At 48.0% G+C, this 20,361-nt stretch overlaps 1 protein-coding gene across 3 annotated transcripts in view; it reads left to right on the top strand.

The window, feature by feature from the left end:
* The window catches only part of LOC132396922 (phosphatidylinositol 4,5-bisphosphate 3-kinase catalytic subunit alpha isoform), a 139,011-nt gene extending 124,741 nt beyond the window's left edge, over positions 1-14,270 (top strand). For all 3 annotated transcript variants that reach the window (XM_059975015.1, XM_059975016.1, XM_059975017.1), the window contains exons 19-22: positions 134-304; positions 4,839-4,956; positions 7,491-7,642; positions 8,936-14,270. In XM_059975015.1, coding sequence (XP_059830998.1) covers positions 134-304; positions 4,839-4,956; positions 7,491-7,642; positions 8,936-9,200 — 706 coding nt within the window. In that variant the 3' untranslated portion in view covers positions 9,201-14,270. The remainder of the gene's footprint in view (positions 1-133; positions 305-4,838; positions 4,957-7,490; positions 7,643-8,935) is intronic.
* Positions 14,271-20,361: the final 6,091 nt, after the last annotated feature.

Genomic DNA, 20,361 nt, shown 5'->3' with positions numbered 1-20,361 from the left:
GATTAGACTAGTGTAAAATTGGTGGGTTGGTGGTCATTGGTCCAGAAGGGCATGTTCCACATTGTATCTCTAAATAAAATAAGGAAGGGTCCCTCTTTGACAGTAACAGACCAATTCCCAATACCTGCTGCAGGATGCTGCCGTATGGATGCCTGTCGATCGGGGATTGTGTGGGACTGATAGAGGCCGTGCGGAGTTCACACACCATCATGCAGATCCAGTGCAAAGGCGGGCTGAAAGGTGCCCTGCAGTTCAATAGCCACACCCTGCACCAGTGGCTAAAGGACAAGAACAAGGGCGAGGCGTAAGTCTGGTGTACCCTTTCCCTCCGGCCCCAGGCAGGGGCCGTCCATTACAGTGTCGGTGTGGTGTATCGCGGATCAGCTACTCTATATGCTGCTGGGCCAGGTTGACCCAACGCGGGTCCAGTTGCATTACCAATGTCCATCAAAGCTGCCGTACAAGTTGATAGGGTGGTTAAGAAGGCGCATAGTGAGCTGGTCTTCAGTAGTCAGGGGATTAAGTTCAAGAGCTGTGAAGTAATGTTGCAGCTGTATAAAACCCCGGTGAGAACACAATGGGAAGGGTCTCAGCCTGAAACATCGACTGTTGATTCTTTTCCATAGATGCCCATAGATTTCCATAGATCTTAAATGGGTTTTTTGCATCTGTATTTACTAAGGAAACTGGCATGAAGTCAATGGAAATAAGGCAAACAAGTAGTGAGGTCATGGAACCTATACAGATTGAAGAGAAGGAGGTGCTTGCTACCTTGAGGCAAATCAGAGTAGATAAATTCCCAGAACCTGACAAGGTATTCCCTCAGACCTTGAAGGAGACTAGTGTTGAAATTGCAGGGGCCCTGGCAGATATATTTAAAATGTCGGTATCTACTGGTGAAGTGCTGGAGGATTGGAGGATAGCTCATGTTGTTCCATTGTTTAATAAAGGCTCTAGAAGTAATCCGGGAAATTATAGGCCAGTAACTTTGACGTAGGTAGTAGGTAAATTATTGGAAGGAGTACTAAGAGATAGGATCTACAAGTATTTAGATAGACAGGGACTTATTAGCGAAAGTCAACACGGCTTTGTGCATGGTAGGTCATGTTTAAGAAATCAATTAGAGTTTTTCGAGGAAGTTAGCAGGAAAGTGGATGAAGGGAAGGCAGTGGATGTTGTCTACATGGACTTCAGTAAGGCCTTTGACAAGGTCCCGCATGGGAGGTTAGTTAGGAAGATTCAGTCGCTAGGTATACGTGGTGAGGTAGTAAATTGGATTAGACATTGGCTCAATGGGAGAAGCTAGAGAGTGGTAGTGGAGGATTGCTTCTCTGAGTGGAGGCCTGTGACTAGTGGTGTGCCACAGGGATCAGTGCTGGGTCCATCGTTATTTATCATCTATATCGATGATCTGGATGATAATGTGGTAAATTGGGTCAGCAAATTTGCTGATGATACAAATATTGGAGGTGTAGTGGACAGTGAGGAAGGTTTTCAAAGCTTGCAGAGGGATTTGGACCAGCTGGAAAAATGCGCTGACAAATGGCAGATGGAGTTTAATACAGACAAATGTGAGGTATTGCACTTTGGAAGGAAAAACCAAGGTAGAACATACAAGGTGAATGGTAGGGCATTGAGGAGTGCTGTAGAACAGAGGGATCTGGGAATACAGATACAAAATTCCCTAAAAGTGACATCACAGGTAGATAGGGTAGTAAAGAGGGCTTTTGGTACATTGGCCTTTATAAATCAAAGTATAGAGTATAAGAGTTGGAATGTTATGGTGAAGTTGTATAAGGCATTGGTGAGGCTAAATTTGGAGTATTGTGTGCAGTTTTGGTCACTGAATTACAGGAAGGATATTAATAAAGTTGAAAGAGTGCAGAGAAGGTTTACAAGGATGTTGATAGGACTTGAGAAACTGAGTTACAGAGAAAGGTTGAATAAGTTAGGACTTTATTCCCTGGAGCGTAGAAGAATGAGGGGAGATTTGATAGAGGTATATAAAATTATGATGTGTATAGATAGAGTGAATGCAAACAGGCTTTTTCCACTGAGGCCAGGGGAGGGAAAAACCAGAGGATGTGGGTTAAGGGTGAAGGGGGAAAAGTTTAAAGGGAACATTGGGGGGCTTCTTCACACAGAGAGTGGTGGCAGTGTGGAATGAGCTGCCAGATGAAGTGGTAAATGCCGGCTCACTTTTAACATTTAAGAAAAACTTGGACAGGTACATGGATGAGAGGTGTATGGAGGGATATGGTCCAGGTGCAGGTTAGTGGGACTAGGCAGAAAATGGTTCGGCACAGCCAAGAAGGGCCAAAAGGCCTGTTTCTGTGCTGTAATGTTCTATGGTTCTATGCTGCCTGACCTGCTTGTGTGTGTTGCTTGGATTTCCAGCATCTGCAGATTTTTTCATAATATTATATTCTGTTCTGGTTGCCTGATTATAAGAAGAATATGGAAGCTCTCAAGTGGGTGCAGAGAAGATTTTCCAGGATGCTGCCTGGATTAGATCACACATCTTACAATGAAAAGTTGAACGAGCTCCATCTTTCCTTCAGAGCAGAGTCTCCCAACCTGTTTTCCGTGGACCTTTGCTTAATGGAAATGGTCAATGGCATGAAAAAGGTTGGGAACCCCTGACTTGCAGCGAAGGGGGATGCGGGCTGTCTTGATAGAGGTGTACAAGGTGATAAGAGGCAGGATAGAGGAGATAGCCAGAGACTTTTTCCCAGGGCAGGAATACAAGAGGGCATAACTTTAGGGTGATTGGAGGAGGATATGGGGGTGTGTGTCAGAGGTAGGTTTTTGAGAGTGGTGAGTGTGTGGGGTGGTGGTAGAGGCTGTCAGATGCTGGGGCCTTTGAAATCCAAAGGTTCAGAAGTCAAGAATGAGGCTCGGGTCTTGTTGCTTACGATTGTTTCATTCAATGTTCCAAGAGCAAAGAGGAATGGGGGAAGCGTTGAGAGAGCCAACATAAGACCAGATGAAAAAGTGGTTGTGGTCTTCTGGCACTCAGGCTGGAGGAAACAGAATTCCATCGATAATAATTGACCTATCAATTAGCCATGTGACACCTGCTGCTGAAAACTTAAGAAGTTTTTAGAAAACCCTGGTTGGAAGATCAGTCAAAGTAGGTCTTACACAGTGAACGTTAGGGCGCTGAGGAGTGCGGCAGGACAAAGGGGTCTGGGAACACAGGTCCACAATTAATTGAAAGCGGTGGCACAGGCAGATAGGGTCGTAAAGAAAGCTTTTGCCCTTCATAGATTGAACTATTGAGTGCAGGAGATGGGACGTTATGTTGAAGTTGTATAAAACATTTGTGAGGCCTAATCTGGGTTATTGTGTGCAGTTTTGGTCACCTACCTACAGGAAAGATGTAAATAAGATTGAAAGAATACAGAGAAAATCTCCAAGGATGTTGCTGGGTCTGGAGGACCTGAGTTATAAGGAAAGATTGAACAGGTTAGGACCTTATTCCTGGCATGTAGAAGATTGAGGGGGAATTTGATAGAGGTATAGAAAATTATGAGGGGTATAGATAGGGTGTAAATGCAAGTAGTCTTTTCCCACTGAGATTGGGTGGGACTAAAACCAGAGGTCATGGGTTATGGGTAAAAGGGGAGAAGCTCAAGGGGAACATGAGGGGAAACTTCTCCAATCAGAGAGCGGTGAGGGTGGGGAACAGTCTCTTTATCGAATACTGAAAGGCCTAGATCAGGGGTCGGCAGCCTGCGGCTCTTTCATCTCTGTGCTGCGGCTCCCCTTGGTTTGTTAGTTTTTGAAATGTAATTCAAAATTTGAAGATTATGGTGATCTTGTACAATCTAAAAACATTGTGGAGACCCCGTTTCCTGGCACATCCGAACCGGCTCACAGTTAGCCACCATTCCGGCTAAGGGAGATACCCTACGGGGGTTTGTGAGTACGTGTCTTTTGGAGCATCCGCGCCCACGGGGACGGGTTGAGGGAGGCTTTAAATCAAGGCTGTTTAGTTCGAATAAAGTTACCTTTGACTGCAGTATCTTTATTTTAGCGCTGCGTGTAGCACACCGCTACAACGTGTTTTTTATCGCTATTAATATACATCACCACTGCCAATGCCTGACACCCGCCAGTGCGCGCTTTCTTTTAATTCTTCGATCCAAAGTAGGCTAACTATGGAGTAACCTTCAACCCAACGTCTTTTTTTCGGAGTTCAAAATGTTTTTGTTGCATGCAGAAATGTAATTTCGTTTTCTCTGCAGGAGTTCATCAATTTCATAAATGCAACACATTATAGTTTGTTTATACATAGCATAAAGGCAAAAAAAACGCTATATGCAGTGTTATTTCATTTTAAATGTCAAACGGGTTTTGTGGCTCCCAGTGTTTTCTTTTCTATGGGAAATGGGTCCATATTGGCTCTTTCAGTGGTAAACGTTGCCGACCCCTGGCCTAGATAGTCGTGGAGAGGATGCTTCCAAAAGTGAAACAAAGAGACCCAATCGAAAATAAGTCTAGGACCAGAGGGCACAGCCTCAGAATAGGGTGTCCCTTTAGAAAAGAGATGAGAAGGAACGTCTTTAGCCAGAGGTTGGAGAATCCATGGAATTCATTGCCATCGATGACTCTGGAGGCCGAGTCTGAGTATATTTAAAGCGGGGGTTGATAAATTCTTTACTAGTCGGGGGAGAAGGCAGGAAATGGGGTTATGAGGGATAATAAATCAGCTGTGATGGAATGGCCGAATGTCTTATGAGTACTGTGAGGCTGAAAGCCAAGGTTAGCCTCAGTAAGTGATGTCCTTGTGGAGGAACTGAGGTGATATGACCCAGCTTTCTCTTGGTTACCAGTTACGACGCTGCCATCGACCTGTTCACTCACTCCTGCGCCGGGTACTGCGTCGCCACGTTCATCCTGGGCATCGGAGACCGACACAACAGTAACATTATGGTGAAGGATGATGGACAGGTGAGTACCTCGGACGGTAGAGCATGTCACCCCCTCCCTCCACCAGTGGAAGATCAGGGGGAGCCTCCCTCTAGGAGAGAGCTCCTTCCCCGCCACTGTGAGGCATTGAAACTGCTTTGTCCAAAAGTTCAAAATTAAAACGATGTATATAAAATGCAGCCTTGAGATTCGTCTCCCTACAGGCAGACAGGAAACAAAGAAACCCGAAAGAACCCAATTAAAAATAGGACCGAAAAACACTCACTGTGCTGAGAATAGAAAACAAAACACTTAAACAGTAAACACAAGCAAATAGCGTTCTAAGCTGACGTGCACGGAGAAAGTCCTGTCCATAGACTGTTAATTCAGCAGAGCAGTGAGGTGAACAGGCCTGTCCCTCGCCTCGGGCCCCAACACCCTGACCTTTCTGATATGGCCCAGCGCCTAAGTCAAAACATTGGGTTCAGTCTCTGATACTCTCTGGGGCTTGGACCCTGCCACTTCGATTCAGCCCAGCACTTATGTCAATTGAACCTCACGTCTTCCTCGTTCTCAGCAGCAGGCCTGCTGCCTCGCCGCGCCTCGGTTATGCCACACGGAATTATCTCTGAGTCCAAAGCGAAGTTACAGACTATTGCTTGCAGTGACCATTGCAATACCCAGCACAGACAAAGGCTAATCGCCCACTCTATCTATGCCAGCCAGAATTGGATATTGGGTTGGGTTAAAAATGAGCTTTTTTAGTCATATGTATTTGGAGACATACAGTGAAATGCAGACATCCCACCTCTCCCGGGAGTTCCGGGAGTCTCCTGCATATTGATAGCAGCTCCCTGACGCCTGCAAATTATATACAATATCCCGGAAATCGATTTTTTGAGAGAGAGGGAGGGAGAGAGAGAGAGCGCACCATGGCAGAGTGTTCCAAGAAAAAAGAAACTGTAAAACATACTTCACCCCAGACTACACTAAAGTGTACCCCAGCCTGATAGAAGTCAAAAATAATGACAGTGTTGCTCGCTGCACTGTTTGCAAAGTGTCTTTTCTTTTGCCCATGGTGGGTTAAAATGTAAAAGACATGTTGAGGTGAGTTTTAACAGGTGTCATTCATTCATTAGCATAGCTAACATTATTTAAACTAGCTGGCTAGCTGCTAAGCAGCTACTCGATTGAAGACATCCCACCTCTCCCGGGACTCTCCTGCAAATTGATGGTGCTACCTCCCTGAAATGAGTTTTTGCAGGGTGGGATGTCTGCAAATGCATAATTTGTGTCAAAACCAACACAGTCCAAGTACGTGATGGAGGCAGCCTGCAAAAGTAGTCATGCCCCTGGCAGCAACATAGCATGCCCACAGCTTACTGACCCTTACTAATGCATACGTCATGAACTGTGGAGACCAACCAGCAGAAACCCTCACCCTCAGGGAGAACATACAAACTCCTTACAGGCAGCAGTGGGAATTACCTCTGATCATTGACGCTGTAGATGTTATGCTAACCACTATTCTACCATGCAGTGATCTGGCCAGGGTTACATGATTATAAGATATCGAAGCACAATTAGGCCATTTGGTCCATTAAGTCCTGTCTGCCATTTCACCATAGCTGATCCATTTTCCCTCTCGGCCCTAATCTCCTGCCTTCTCCCCATAAACCTTCATGCCCTGACCAATCAAGACTCTATCAGCCTCCGTCTTAAATATACTCAATCTCTTGGCTTCCACAGCCGCCTGTGGCAACAAATTCCACAGAATCACCACTCTCTGGTTAAAGAAATTCTTCCTCCATCTCTGTTCTAAAAGGACACCCCTCTATGTTGAGGCTGTGTCAAGTTGTCGTAGACTCCTCCACCATAGGAAACATCTTCTCCATATTCGCTCTGTTGAAGCCTTTCAACACTCAATAGGTTTCAATGAGATCCCACCTCATTCCAGCGAGTACAAGCCCCAACACTCCTCAGATGAGAAGCCTTTCAATCCCAGAATCATTTTGAACCCTCCCCCCAACATTAACACATCCTTCCCCAGATAAGGGGCCTAACGTTACAACCTTCCTGATTATTTCTGATTACCCCACCTGGTTATTTCTTATTCTGCTATATCCACCTCGTCCCTTTACCTTCAGGTATCTGTAGGCCCTTACAAAATGGCACAGTGGATAGAGCCGTTGTCACAGCTCCAGAGAGCTCATTCAGTCCTGACCTCGATGTGATAACTGCACGTTCTCCCTGTGGCTGCATCAGTTTTCCCTGGATGCTTTGTTCCCCTCGCACCTTCAGAAGAGCAGAGTTGGTGGGTTTATCAGCCGCTGGTAATTGACCCACTGCTGTGTGGGTGAGGGGCAGTTGAAATGATGTTGGTGTAAGTGGATGGTTGATGGGGTCAGCATGGAGCAGATGGGCCAAAGGGCCTGCATGCCCACTGACTGACTCCACCTAGGAGTGGAGCCACGGCAGAAAACATTGACGAGGATGTGACCAGGACTCGGGTTGCACAGGCAGGCCGTGAACCCACTTGGTGCCCAGGCGTGACCTGTTGCCCTCTCCTCCCACAGCTCTTCCACATCGACTTTGGCCACTTCCTGGACCACAAGAAGAAGAAATTCGGCTACAAGCGTGAGCGGGTGCCCTTCGTCCTGACGCAGGACTTCCTGATCGTCATCAGTAAGGGTGCACAGGAATGCACCAAAACCAAGGAGTTTGAGCAGTAAGTGAGGAGCGGCCTGCTGGACATCGGGGGAGAGTTGGGATGGTGTTAGGAGAGCGGGGAGAGGACTGCATTTAAGCAGCACCTTTTAGAACATTCCCTGGCAGCTGATAACCTTCCCCCTCCCTCCTCGAATGTATTCTTGGTCGTAAAGGGGAAATGCTGACAGTGGCTTTGTGCACAGAAGTATCCCACAAAGGTGGCCTGATTACAGCCGGTTTTCGGTGATGATGGTTGAGAGCCGATTAGCTGCAGAGCAGGGGGTTTCCCAACCTTTTTAATGCCACGGACCAATACCATTAAGCAAGGGGTCCATAGTGCACTTGGAACCTGTCTGCCTCCACTTTAAATATACCCAATGAGTTGATCTCCACAGCTGTCTGTGGCAATGAATTCCACACATTCACCACCCTCTGGCTGTAGAAATTCCTCCATCTCTGTTGTAAAGGGACCTCTCCCACCCCCAGCTCCCTAATTCCGGAGCCTGCTCGTGAAGGTAGATTAACACCTCTGGGAAGAGACATGTCATTTGGGAGGAGTTTTCTTTGTGTTTGGTTTCTGGAGGGGGAGCTGATCATGCAGGCTTGAAAATGAGGGTGGTGCTCCTTCACTCCTGGTGGCCAGGTCTGCCACTGCCCAATCTCAACCTCAACCTCTGAAGCTCAACTCTTTGGCTCCCTCCTCGAGGCAGTTTTACCTGACCCCCCCCCCCCCCCACCAAGAGCGTGGGGCAGCCGTGGTTCCAGCCACACACAAGGCCTGGCATCGTGTCAGACAACCATGTCCTACGAGGCTTCGTTTTCCTGTGTTGAGGCACTCTGTCAGTGCCAGGGGTTTTACACAGGGGACATGAGCTGGAGGAAGAGCAGAGGCGGGGTGGGTGAAGGGGAGGGGAGTGGAAGGAGGGGGAAGGTAATAAGTGTATGAAAGGGGAGGGGAGGGACCGGAGAAGGGAGTGAGTTGGGCCAGAGGGAGAGGGAAGTTGGGTGAAGGGGAGGAGAGGGGAGTGGTCTGGGCCAGCAAGGAAGGTAATGGGTTGGGAGGGAAGGGTAATACGGTGTAGGGTAGGGGAGGGGAGTAAGTTAAGGGATGGAAAGGGAATGGGTTGGGCCAGAGGAGGGGGTGGTGGAGGGGAAGGGATTAAGGCAGAGGGAGAGGTGTGGGGGGTGGTTATGGTAATTTAGAGTGAAGCAGAGTGGAACAGAAATAGTGGATGTGTTGGGGTAGGATAATATGGAACAGAGAGGTCGGTCGATACAGAACATTATTAACGCCCCCACATTCCCACCGCAGGTTCCAGGAGATGTGTTACAAAGCCTATCTTGCCATCCGGCAGCACGCCAACCTCTTCATCAACCTCTTCTCCATGATGCTGGGCTCGGGGATGCCGGAGCTGCAGTCCTTTGACGATATCGCCTACATCCGCAAGACCCTGGCGCTGGACAAGACCGAGCAGGAGGCGCTGGAGTACTTCACCAAGCAGATGAATGATGCCCACCATGGAGGCTGGACAACAAAAATGGACTGGATCTTCCACACCATTCGCCACATGCCCTGAGTGGAGGGGGACATTTCGACCAAGGGAGTTGACGAAGATGACTTGTTCTCCAAAGTCAGACGCCCTGCAGGCAAGGGACCAGTCACTGCTGACTTCAACTAAGGTTACCTTGGGAACCAGAATCCTTCTTGCCCTGGGACTGGACGCAACCAGTCTCTACCATTACACGTTGAACTTCTTGCACCAGTGAGGACCTTGAGCCCTGAATCTGGTCTGGGTGAGTTTTTTTTCCTTCTTTTCTCTGCTTCAGCTGAGCACCAGACAGGTGCCCATGAGAAAGAAGATGATCTTGAGACTGTGTTCTCACTCTACGGATGAACGGAGGCGGGGGGGGGGGGGGGGGCGGGGAAGGCTGCAGACAATGAGCATGGAACACTCTGAAATCCGAAGGAACCTCATCTGCTGAAGCATTTTTCATTTTGTTCTGAAGCAACACGGTGTATTCATCTCCTGGCTTCCTCGTCCCCTGCAGAGTGGGAGGCAGGGACTGCGAGGGAGGTGCCTCCATCAAAACCTTCCTCACTGTGTAAGCTGCGCAGGGGAGGACGGCTCCAACTATTAATGAAGGAGGGAGCAGAGGATTTCTGCGCTTGTGCGCTCGTACGCTGAGCTGCCAAAGGTTTCCATGGAAGGGTTTATGGTTGAACATGTTAGTTTGGCCCAGCTTGGCACTCCCTGTGGAGTGAGCCACTAAGGAACGGCAGTGTCCTTAAAACCCCTTAAGCAACGGCGATGGAATGTGTAGATTATACAAAGTCTATTTATTGGAGGCATCGGCCCATTTGACCGAAGATAACGTTTTTTTTTGTGGCCTCTGTTGGTTTGGTTGGCTGATGGGATGGTTGGTGTTGGCCAATCCACATTAGGTTGGGTTGACCTGTGTTGCCTCCATTGAATGGGATTTACATGGATTGTTGGCTAGACTTGGTTCAATTTGGTATGTGGTTGGGCTGGCTGGCTTCTGTTGAGTTGGAGTTGAGTTAGGTTGGGTACTCTGTCGACTATCTGGCCTTTGTTGGGTTGGGCTTAAGTGGGCCAGTGTTGGTTAGTACTGAAATGTTGTTGGGGTCCTAGACTGGCTGTTTAATGGCTTAAACTCCAGTTAGATCGACCGTTAAGATGGACTGGTTGACCTTGGTTTTGCTGAGCTGAGATGGGTTGGCAAACTAAATTAGGTCTGGGCAGGACTCTTTGGGGTTGGAAGCACTCAATTAATTGTTTTTGGGTTGGAATCCCTTGGCAATTCTCTCGCTCTGTTTGTTGAAACTATCATAAAATCTTTCCCTACCACCCTTTTTGGAGCAGAAGGACAGGAGGGTAATCGAGCGGTCCCTCCCTGTTCAGCGATACCCTCCTTTTGCACTTTTTCCCATTTGTGTGAATCGAAAGTGCTCCCGTGAAGGAAAACTGGAGAAAAACTGATGGCTCTGGGAGATCTCCCTGGCTACCAATGAAGAAATCTTGTTCATCTCCTATCCGACAGAGATACCTGACATTGAAGGGATAAGCCAGGAGGGAACCGTCATGAAGTCTCCATCGGGCTGCACTGAGTTCTCAGATAGAGTTAATGCAAATATCTACAAGTATTAAAAGCAAATGCTGAATTTTTTTGAGGGAGGGGATTGGGGCTGGGGAAATGGAGTGAGGGGCTGTTCTCTTGGGAATACAAAAGCATTTCTGAGAATATATTCTGTAGTTAGGGTCGGGTTTAATAAATGCTTGTTTGTCATAGCAGTCTAACTATGGTACTGCTGAGATTTAAATGAAAACCAGTTTACCTCGAGGGAGAACAGTCCTTTCTTCTCCATCCCCTCTACAACTCAACCTCATAACTTCTCAGTCGAAGCCTCTGCACCCACTTTGAAATGCAGTGACCAGAATTGGAAGTAATCCACCTTTGACCTAACTTGTGATTTATAAAGGGTTTACCATTGCATCACTGCTTTTTGCTTTATTTATTAAAGCTAAGCATCCCATTAATGCTCTTTTTTTATATGTAAACTGTGTCATTGACTTCATTTTTCTGCTTCAAAGGTGTTTGCTTTCAAAATTGCTCGAAATGGAAATTGCTTATCACTCCTACCCCCCTCATCCTGAGTCTACTGTGCTGTGATGGAGGCTGTTGACAGCCTTTCGAATATCACTGCCCACTTTGCTTTGCCTTGCAAGTATGAAGGGTCAAGTGTAGAATTTGGGGGGTGGTGGTGGTGGGAGGGATAACAAACCTGTGTTTGAGTGGTCTGTGCAAAAGGTCTGCATGTTGTAAGCTCTTTCAGTTCCAAGGAAAGTTCAGTTGGCAGCGCTGTATCGGATTCTGCTGAAAGACTAATGACCTGAGTCATGCACCATCCACCATGGGTGCTGACTGACTATTTCCAGTATTTTCTGCCTCACACCTCAGCACCATCGTGCCTGAGAATTCGTTTGAATGTGAACTAGATATTCAGCTGTGGTAGGTTTCCTTTTTGATCCCAACACAAGTCAGTATGAGATAATTCTATTGAACCTCAGGTGGTGAGGCAGCTCTACTGAGAGCCCATGGGTTGTGTCTGACCCCGGGAGTGTGTGATAGGACAGTGCGGAGGGAGCTTCACTCTGTGTCTGACCCTGGGAGTGTGTGATAGGACAGTGCGGAGGGAGCTTCACTCTGTGTCTGACCCTGGGAGTGTGTGATAGGACAGTGTAGAGGGAGCTTCACTCTGTATCTGACCCTGGGAGTGTGTGATGGGACAGTGTGGAGGGAGCTTCACTCTGTGTCTGACCCTGGGAGTGTGTGATGGGACAGTGTGGAGGGAGCTTCACTCTGTGTCTGACCCCGGGAGAGTGTGATGGGACAGTGTGGAGGGAGCTTCACTCTGTGTCTGACTCCGGGAGAGTGTGATAGGACAGTGTAGAGGGAGCTTCACTCTGTGTCTAACCCCGGGAGAGTGTGGAGGGAGCTTCACTCTGTGTCTGACACTGGAAGTGTGTGATAGGACAGTGTGGAGGGAGCTTCACTCTGTGTCTGACCCCGGGAGTATGTAATGGGACAGTGTGGAGGGAGCTTCACTCTGTGTCTGACCCTGGGAGTGTGTGATGGGACAGTGTGGAGGGAGCTTCACTCTGTGTCTGACCCCGGGAGAGTGTGATGGGACAGTGTAGTGGGAGCTTCACTCTGTGTCTGACCCTGGGAGTGTGTGATAGGACAGTGTGGAGGGAGCTTCACTCTGTGTCTGACCCCGGGAGAGTGTGATAGGACAGTGTAGAGGGAGCTTCACTCTGTGTCTGACCCCGGGAGAGTGTGATGGGACAGTGTAGAGGGAGCTTCACTCTGTATCTGACCCTGGGAGTGTGTGATGGGACGGTGTAGAGGGAGCTTCACTCTGTGTCTGACCCCGGGAGAGTGTGATGGGACAGTGTAGAGGGAGCTTCACTCTATGTCTTACCCTGGGAGTGTGTGATGGGACGGTGTAGAGGGAGCTTCACTCTGTGTCTGACCCCGGGAGTGTGTGATGGGACAGTGTGGAGGGAACTTCACTCTGTGTCTGACCCTGGGAGTGTGTGATGGGACGGTGTAGAATGAGCTTCACTCTGTATCTGACCCTGGGAGTGTGTGTTGGGACAGTGTAGAGGGAGAGTCACTCTGTGTCTGACCCTGGGAGTGTGTGATGGGACAGTGTGGAGGGAGCTTCACTCTGTGTCTGACCCTGGGAGTGTGTGATGGGACGGTGTAGAGGGAGCTTCACTCTGTGTCTGACCCTGGGAGTGGGTGATGGGACAGTGCGGAGGGAGCTTCACTTTGTACCTACCTGTGCTGTCCCACCTTGGCTGCCTGGTTGTGTGTGACAGGGTAATGAAGAGGGAACTTTACCCTCTCTTACCCCTGCGCTGGGAGTGCAGCAGTGTAGATTGGGGTTTGCCAGCCTTTTTTATGCCATGGACCCCTACCATTAACTGATGGGTCTGTGGGTCCCAGGTAGGGAACCCCTGGTGTAGAGGGAGCTTAACAGCATTTGTTACCTATGCTGTCCCTGTCCTGGGAGAGTATAAAACCCTCACTGGGTTCCTGTTTGAGTAACTTATATGTTGCTTAATTTTGACTACCCTCCCTCACTTTGAAGTCAATATATTTTTCAATCAAAATCTATTTGTTCAAATCTTTGAACGGTAAATGTAAAAGATGAAGGTCTTTTGGTCCCGATGACCTGTGGAGATTTCCAGGAGCCAGTTTTCTTGGGCTTTTAACAGCGATGCTATGGGTGCAATTTCAGCTGTGATGTTACTGTGGCCACATCGAAGCCATGGGAATGGTGGTATCCCTTGGGTTGGGGGGTAGGTGTTGGAGGAGGGGGGAACTATGTTTGTGGGGTTATCGTGGGTTGGAGGAATCAGGAATCCGTCTGCTGGAGTGTTCAGAAGAACAACTAACCACAAACTTAGAAAATAATTGTCAATGCAATGTGTGCTTTTTCTGGTCTGGTTTCAGGGTAAGGTGCTTCCAGGACACCCCATATTCTCTCATTCTCTCTCTCCCTTTCTCTCCGTCTCTCTCTCTCTCTCGCCCGCTCCCAGTTTCTGTCTCCTGTGTGTGTGTGTCTCTGTCTCTCTGCCTCCCCCTTTTCTTTCCCCTTGTTCCTTCCCAGCACCTTGGCCTTCTTTCCCCTTCTATGTGGGGCAGCGCTGTTGTTTCAGTAACGGGGGAGGCTGGGGGAGTGGATGGGGTGGGGGCGGAAGTTTGCCAGCTCTCCATCCACTTCCCCACCTTGCTACTGCATGTGCATGTGAACGGGGCAGTGATAACAGGGTCCTGTCGCCAGTGGCTTACTCTATTCCTGTTTCATTTTTCTCTGTGTGCGTTTTAACGAGCCCTGCAAATTAATCCTGATTCAGATGTCAGTGTGAATGAGGCTGCTGTGTAATCTCACCACGGATACTGTACATGTGTGTTTTTAATTAATTAATTAAAAAGATATTGTATTTGCACTTTGCAAAGAGAAAAACCTTGTACAAATGTAAAGTCAGACCAAGAGCACTACACGCCTTTGGGCCATGCGTGGCGTTTTAATAAAGATACCGGCTATTGTTCTAAAACCTGTGTTCGTTGTGGTCAGTTCACGCATAACTGAAAGGTGGAAATGCAAAATTAGACTGTGTGCTCCTTCCCTCTCCACCCCATTTCCTTCTCCCTCTCCCCCTCCCCACCCTCTCACACACCCGACCCTCCACTCACTTTCGCACACACCTCGACCCCTGCGCTCTCTCGCACTCGACGTTCCCCGCAGACACCCAAGCCCCCACCCACTTTCTCTCACACCACAAACCCCTGCTCTTTCTCCCACACCCATGATGCTCCCCCACCTTCTTTCTCTCACCCCACAAACCCAGTTCTCTCTCTCACACCCAACATTTCATTCTCTCTCAGACCCACCCTCCTTCGCTTGCTCTCCCACATCTTTGACGTTCCCGACCCCCACCTTGGTTCACCTGCACCCACCACCGCTCTTTCTCACACACTCGTGCCCTCATCTTCCTCCTCCCCCGACTCACCCAGTTCTGGTATACAGACAAGGTGATTGCACCAGTCGGTTTTGAAGTTCCAAGGCACAAGAAGCTTTGTCTTGAACCAGGGTCCTGAAGATGGGTCGTAATGGCAACTGTTTACTGCCCGGCCTGCTGGGTTCCTGCAGCATTTTGTGTGTTGCATTGGACCTGTTCCCTGATGGGGTGTCACCCACCACGAGGAGATGCAGGAACAATGCTGCCCGCCGCCTGTGACTTCCATGTGTGATGCATCTTTCTTCTAGAATTTTCCTCATGAGTTGGAGAGGCCGTTTGGCCCATTGAATTTGGAGATATCCCACCCATCCCACACCTTAATCCCAATCTTTCTGCAAACTATTCTCCCTACATTCCCATCAGCACCTTCCCAAATGCTACCCCTCATCCCAAATGCTACACACTGGGATGATGGAGGAAAACTGAACTATCCGGGGGAAGCCTGCGGAGCCTCGTGTTTACTGTCACGTGAAATTTGTACAGTGATAGCAGTATGGTGCCAAGACTTCAAACTGCTATAGTGTTTAAAAATATTGAGGTAGTGTTTTTGGGTTCACAGAGCATCCAGAAATCTGACGGGAGAGGGAAAGAACTTGTTCCTAAAATACTGAGTGTGGGTCTTCCAGTTCCTTTACCTCGTCTCTGATGGTAGTATCGAGAAGAGGGCATGGCCTGGATGGTCAGGGTCTTTGATTCCTTCTTCTGTAAAGTCAATTTTATTATCAAAGTACATATATGTCACCATATACAACACTGAGATTCATTTTCCTGCGGTCATACTCAGCAAATCTATAGAACAGTAACAGGATCAATGAAAGATCAACCAGAGTGCAGAAGACAACAAACTGTGCAAATGCAAATATAAATAAATAGCAATAAGTAACAAGAACATGAGATGAAAATCCCTGAGAGCAAGTCTACTGGTTGTGGGAACATCTCAATATGGATGGGCAAGTGAGTGTAGTTATCCCCTTTGTTCAAGAACCTGATGGTTGAGGAGTAGTGATTGTTTTTGAACCTGGTGGTGTGAGTCCTGAGGCTCCTGCACCTTCTACCCGATGGCCTGGCTGGAGGGGGATCTCTGATGATGGACGCTGCTTTCTTACGACAACATTTCATGTAGATGTGCTCAATGGTTGGGATGGTTCTACCTGCGACGGACTGGGCTAGATCCACTACCTTTTGTAAGACTTTCTGTCCAAAGATATTGGTGTTTCCATACCAGGCTGTGATGGAGCCAGTCAATACAAACTCCACTACACAGCTATAGAAGTTTGTCGAAGTTTTAGATGCCACGCCGAATCTCTGCAGGTTTGAATTAGTAGGCACCATCTTTTGAAGATGCCCTCAAGGATGGGGAGGGTTATGCCCACGATGGAACCAGCCAAGTCCAGACCACTCTGTAACCTCCTGCATTCCCTATGCATTGAAGCCTCCATACCAGACAGCAAATGTTCTCCAGGGCACATCTGTAGAAATTTGTGCAAGTCTTTGGTGTCTTACCAAATCTCCTCAAACTCCTAATGAGATATTGCTGATTGAATCAAATCGGGTTCGGGATAGATCATCTGAGATGTTGACACCCAGGAACTTGAAACTGCCCGCCCTTTCCACCGCTGACCCCTCTCTGAGGACTGGTGCATGTGGTCCCCCTACTTACTTTGAAGTCTGCAATCATAGAAACATAGAAAACTTACAGCACAATACAGGCCCTTCGGCCCACAATGTCCCTACCTCAGAAATTACTAGGCTTACCCATAACCCTATATTTTTCTAAGCTCCATGTACCTATCCAAAAGTCTCTTAAAAGACCCTATCGTATCTGCCTCCACCACCGTTGCCGGCAGCCCATTCCACTCACTCACCACTCTCTGAGTAAAAAAACTTACCCCTGACATCTCCTCTGTACCTACTCCCCAGCACCTTAAACCCATGTCCTCTTGTGGCAACCATTTCAGCCCTGGGACTATGCACACGATCAATGCCTCTCATCATCTTGTACACCTCTATCAAGTCACCTCTCATCCTCCGTCACTCCAAGGAGAAAAGGCCGAGTTCACTCAACCTATTCTCATTAGGCGTGCTCCCCAATCCAGGCAACATCCTTGTAAATCTCTGCACCCTTTCTATGGTTTCCACATCCTTCCTGCAGTGAGGTGACCAGAACTGAGCACAGTACTCCAAGTGGGGTCTGACCAGGGTCCTATATAGCTGCAACATTACCTCTTGGCTCCTAAATTCAATTCCATGGTTGATGAAGGCCAATACACCATACGCCTTCTTAATCACAGAGTCAACCTGCGCAGCTGCTTTGAGTGTCCTATGGACTCGGACCCCAAGATCCCTCTGATCCTCCACACTGCCAAGAGTCTTACCATTAATACTATATTCTGCCATCATATTTGACCTACCAAAATGAACAACTTCACACTTAACTGGGTTGAACATCTACTATTTCTCAGCCCAGTTCTGCATCCTATCGATGTCCCACTGTAACCTCTGACAGCCCTCCACACTATCCACAACACCCTCAACCTTTGTGTCATCAGCAAACTTCCTAACCCATCCCTTCACTTCCTCATCCAGGTCATATATGAAAATCACAAAGAGGCACTCCCCTAGGATCAGTTCTGGGACCCTTAGTCTTGGTGATTTTTATAAATGACCTGGCTGAGGAAGTGGAGGGAGGGGTTGGTAAGTTTGCTGATTGGTCTTGCTGACGTTGAACGCGAGGTTGTCGTTGCGACGCCACTCGACCAGCTGATCTATCTCACCCCTGTACACCACCTCCTCGACATCATCTGCCCAACTCAGTAGCGTCATTTGCAAACGTATAGATGCTAGTCATGTCGCGACTCGACCGCGTTATCAGCGAGGAGGAGATGTTTCCACTGGCTGTGGGTCTCCCAACGAAGAAGCCGAGGATCCATTTGCAGAGGCCCAGCTTCATAAATGGAACAAGGGTCTCTGGAGCCGCTGGGCGAGTTAGAGCAGTGAGAGATCACAGTGTTGTGCAGGATCATGATCCAATACCAACCCATGGGGAGCTGTAGGTGAACACTAAGAGGCGATGGAGGCATAGGGGTCTGGGAAGGGTTACCTATTGAAGGCAGAAACGCAGATCGTGTCCTTACCTACCACCCCACGAGTCTGCATCCAGCACATCCTTCTCTGTCACTTCTGCAGGCTTTAACAGGATCGTACCACCAAACACATCATTCCACCCCACCCCTCACTCTCTCCATGATTCCCTTGCCCATTCGTCCCTCCCCACTGATCTCCCCCCGGCACTTACCCCATGCAAGCGGAACAACTGCTACACCTGTCATTCACCTCCTCCCTTCACCATTCAGGGCCCCGGAACAGCTGAGGCAACACTTCACCCGCGAGTCTGGCCCTGGATATTTTTTGGTTGAAAGTGCAGCGGTTACTTGAAAGCCGCTGAGGAACGAACGGTGCGTGAGGGGCTTCCGAATATCTGACTCCGAGTCGAAAAACAGTGCCTTCGATCATTTATTACAAAACCAGCGAGGACCAGCGATCAAGAATAGCGATAGCAAAAGTAGCAGTCAACAAAAATCTCCATTCTCTTCACACCCCCTCTCTAACCAAACTAATACAAAGCGTGAGCACTCACTTACCTCCACCGTGCCCAAACCCACGTGACCAATTACTGCAGCCTGTTATAAATACGTGCAACAGTTGGCATAGGCAAGATGGGCCGAAGGGTACATTTCTATATTAGGATAAATTCAGGGATCGGCCCAGTTGGAAGAAAACTATCCACAGGGATCTATAAACATGAACTGGCTGTAAAGCCACACGGCCAACTCTCCCTAGATTCAGAATCAGGTTTAATATCACCGGCATATGTCGTGAAATTTGTTAACTTTGCGGCAGAAGTGGATGATAAATAAAAAAACTGAAGTACAGTAAATATATATATAATAGTTAAATTACGACAAGTAGGACAAAAAATTTAAAAAGTAGTGAGGTAGTTTTCACGGGTTCAGTGTCCATTCAGAAATCGGATGGCAGAGGGGAAGAAGCTGTTCTTGAATCATTCTTCAAACTTCTGTACCTCCTCCCTGATGGTAGCAATGAGAAGAGGGCATGTCCTGGGTGATGGGAGGTCATTTATCCTGGATACTACGGAGGCTAGTGCCTATGATGGAGCTGACTAATTTTACAACTCTTTGCAGCTTCAATCCTGTGCAGTAGCCCCCGTCACTGTCAATACCTGACGGTGATGTAGCCAGTCAGAATGATCTCCAGTGTCTTTAGGCGAGAAACCAAATCTCCTGAAGAAATATAGCCGCTGCCTTGCCTTCTATATAGTTGCATGGATGTGTTAGGACCAGGTTAGATCCTCAGAGATATTGACACCCAGGAAATATATTTCTGATTCCACTATGAGGACAGTGGTCTGTTCCTTCGTCTTTCCTTTTCTGAAGATCCAGAGCAGGCACAAATTCAGCTGGGCATCAGTGCGGCATGTAAGAGAATTCCCGGAAGCAAGTGTTTTTTTTAAATGAACAACGTAGACCTTGATCCTGTTTATGAACAATTGCGGGGAAAAAAATTCCAGATCAGAACGCGCGTAGTTCGCCACACAGCCAATCACTGACAAGATTTCCTACTGGCATCACAATTAAGTCTCCGTAATGATGACCAATCAGCTGATTGATAACTACACGAAGGCCAGGCGTTCGGTGGAAACCCTGTAATCAACCCGCTTATATTCCGGCCAAACGTTTGCAAGTAAATTGCTGAGATCGGAAACCAACTCAACCCAACCGCGCGAGCTACACTTTCCTGAATTGTTCACCTAATCTTGTGGAGAGCCAACAGCGGCAGTCCCCCGATTGATGATTCAGGAACAGCTTATTCCCCTCCACCATCAGATTTCCGAACGTATTTGCGCTGAGCCAGAAAACAACAAATTTCACATCATATAAAGCAGTAATGTGGCTACGAAGGAGGATGAGAGGTGACTTAGTGAGGTCCTTCCTTAACCCTGGAGACCAAAACTATACACAATACTCCAGGTGTGGTCTCACCAGGGCCCTGAACAAATGCAAGAGGATTTCCTTGCTCTTGTACTCAATTCCCTTTGTAATAAAGGCCAACATTCCATTAGCCTTCTTCACTGCCTGCTGCACTTGCTCATTCACCTTCAGTGACTGATGAACAAGGACTCCGAGATCTCTTTGTATTTCTCCCTTACCTAACTCTACACCGTTCAGATAATAATCTGCCTTCCTGTTCTTACTCCCAAAGTGGATAACCTCACACTTATTCACATTAAACGTCATCTGCCAAGTATCTGCCCACTCACCCAGCCTATCCAAGTCACCCTGAATTCTCCTAACATCCTCATCACATGTCACACTGCCACCCAGCTTAGTATCATCAGCAAATTTGCTGATGTTATTTTCTATGCCTTCATCCAAATCATTAACATAAATGGTAAACAGCTGTGGTCCCAATACCGAGCCCTGTGGCACCCCACTAGTCACCACCTGCCATTCCGAGAAACACCCATTCACCACTACCCTTTGCTTTCTATCTGCCAACCAGTTTTCTATCCATGCCAATGTCTTCCCTCCGATGCCCTGAGCTTTGA

Source organism: Hypanus sabinus, chromosome 7 (assembly GCF_030144855.1).
Source record: "Hypanus sabinus isolate sHypSab1 chromosome 7, sHypSab1.hap1, whole genome shotgun sequence".
Classification (NCBI taxonomy): Eukaryota; Metazoa; Chordata; class Chondrichthyes; order Myliobatiformes; family Dasyatidae; genus Hypanus; species Hypanus sabinus.
Note: the sequence above shows the minus strand (reverse complement) of the source record. Positions and strands in the feature narration are given on the sequence as shown.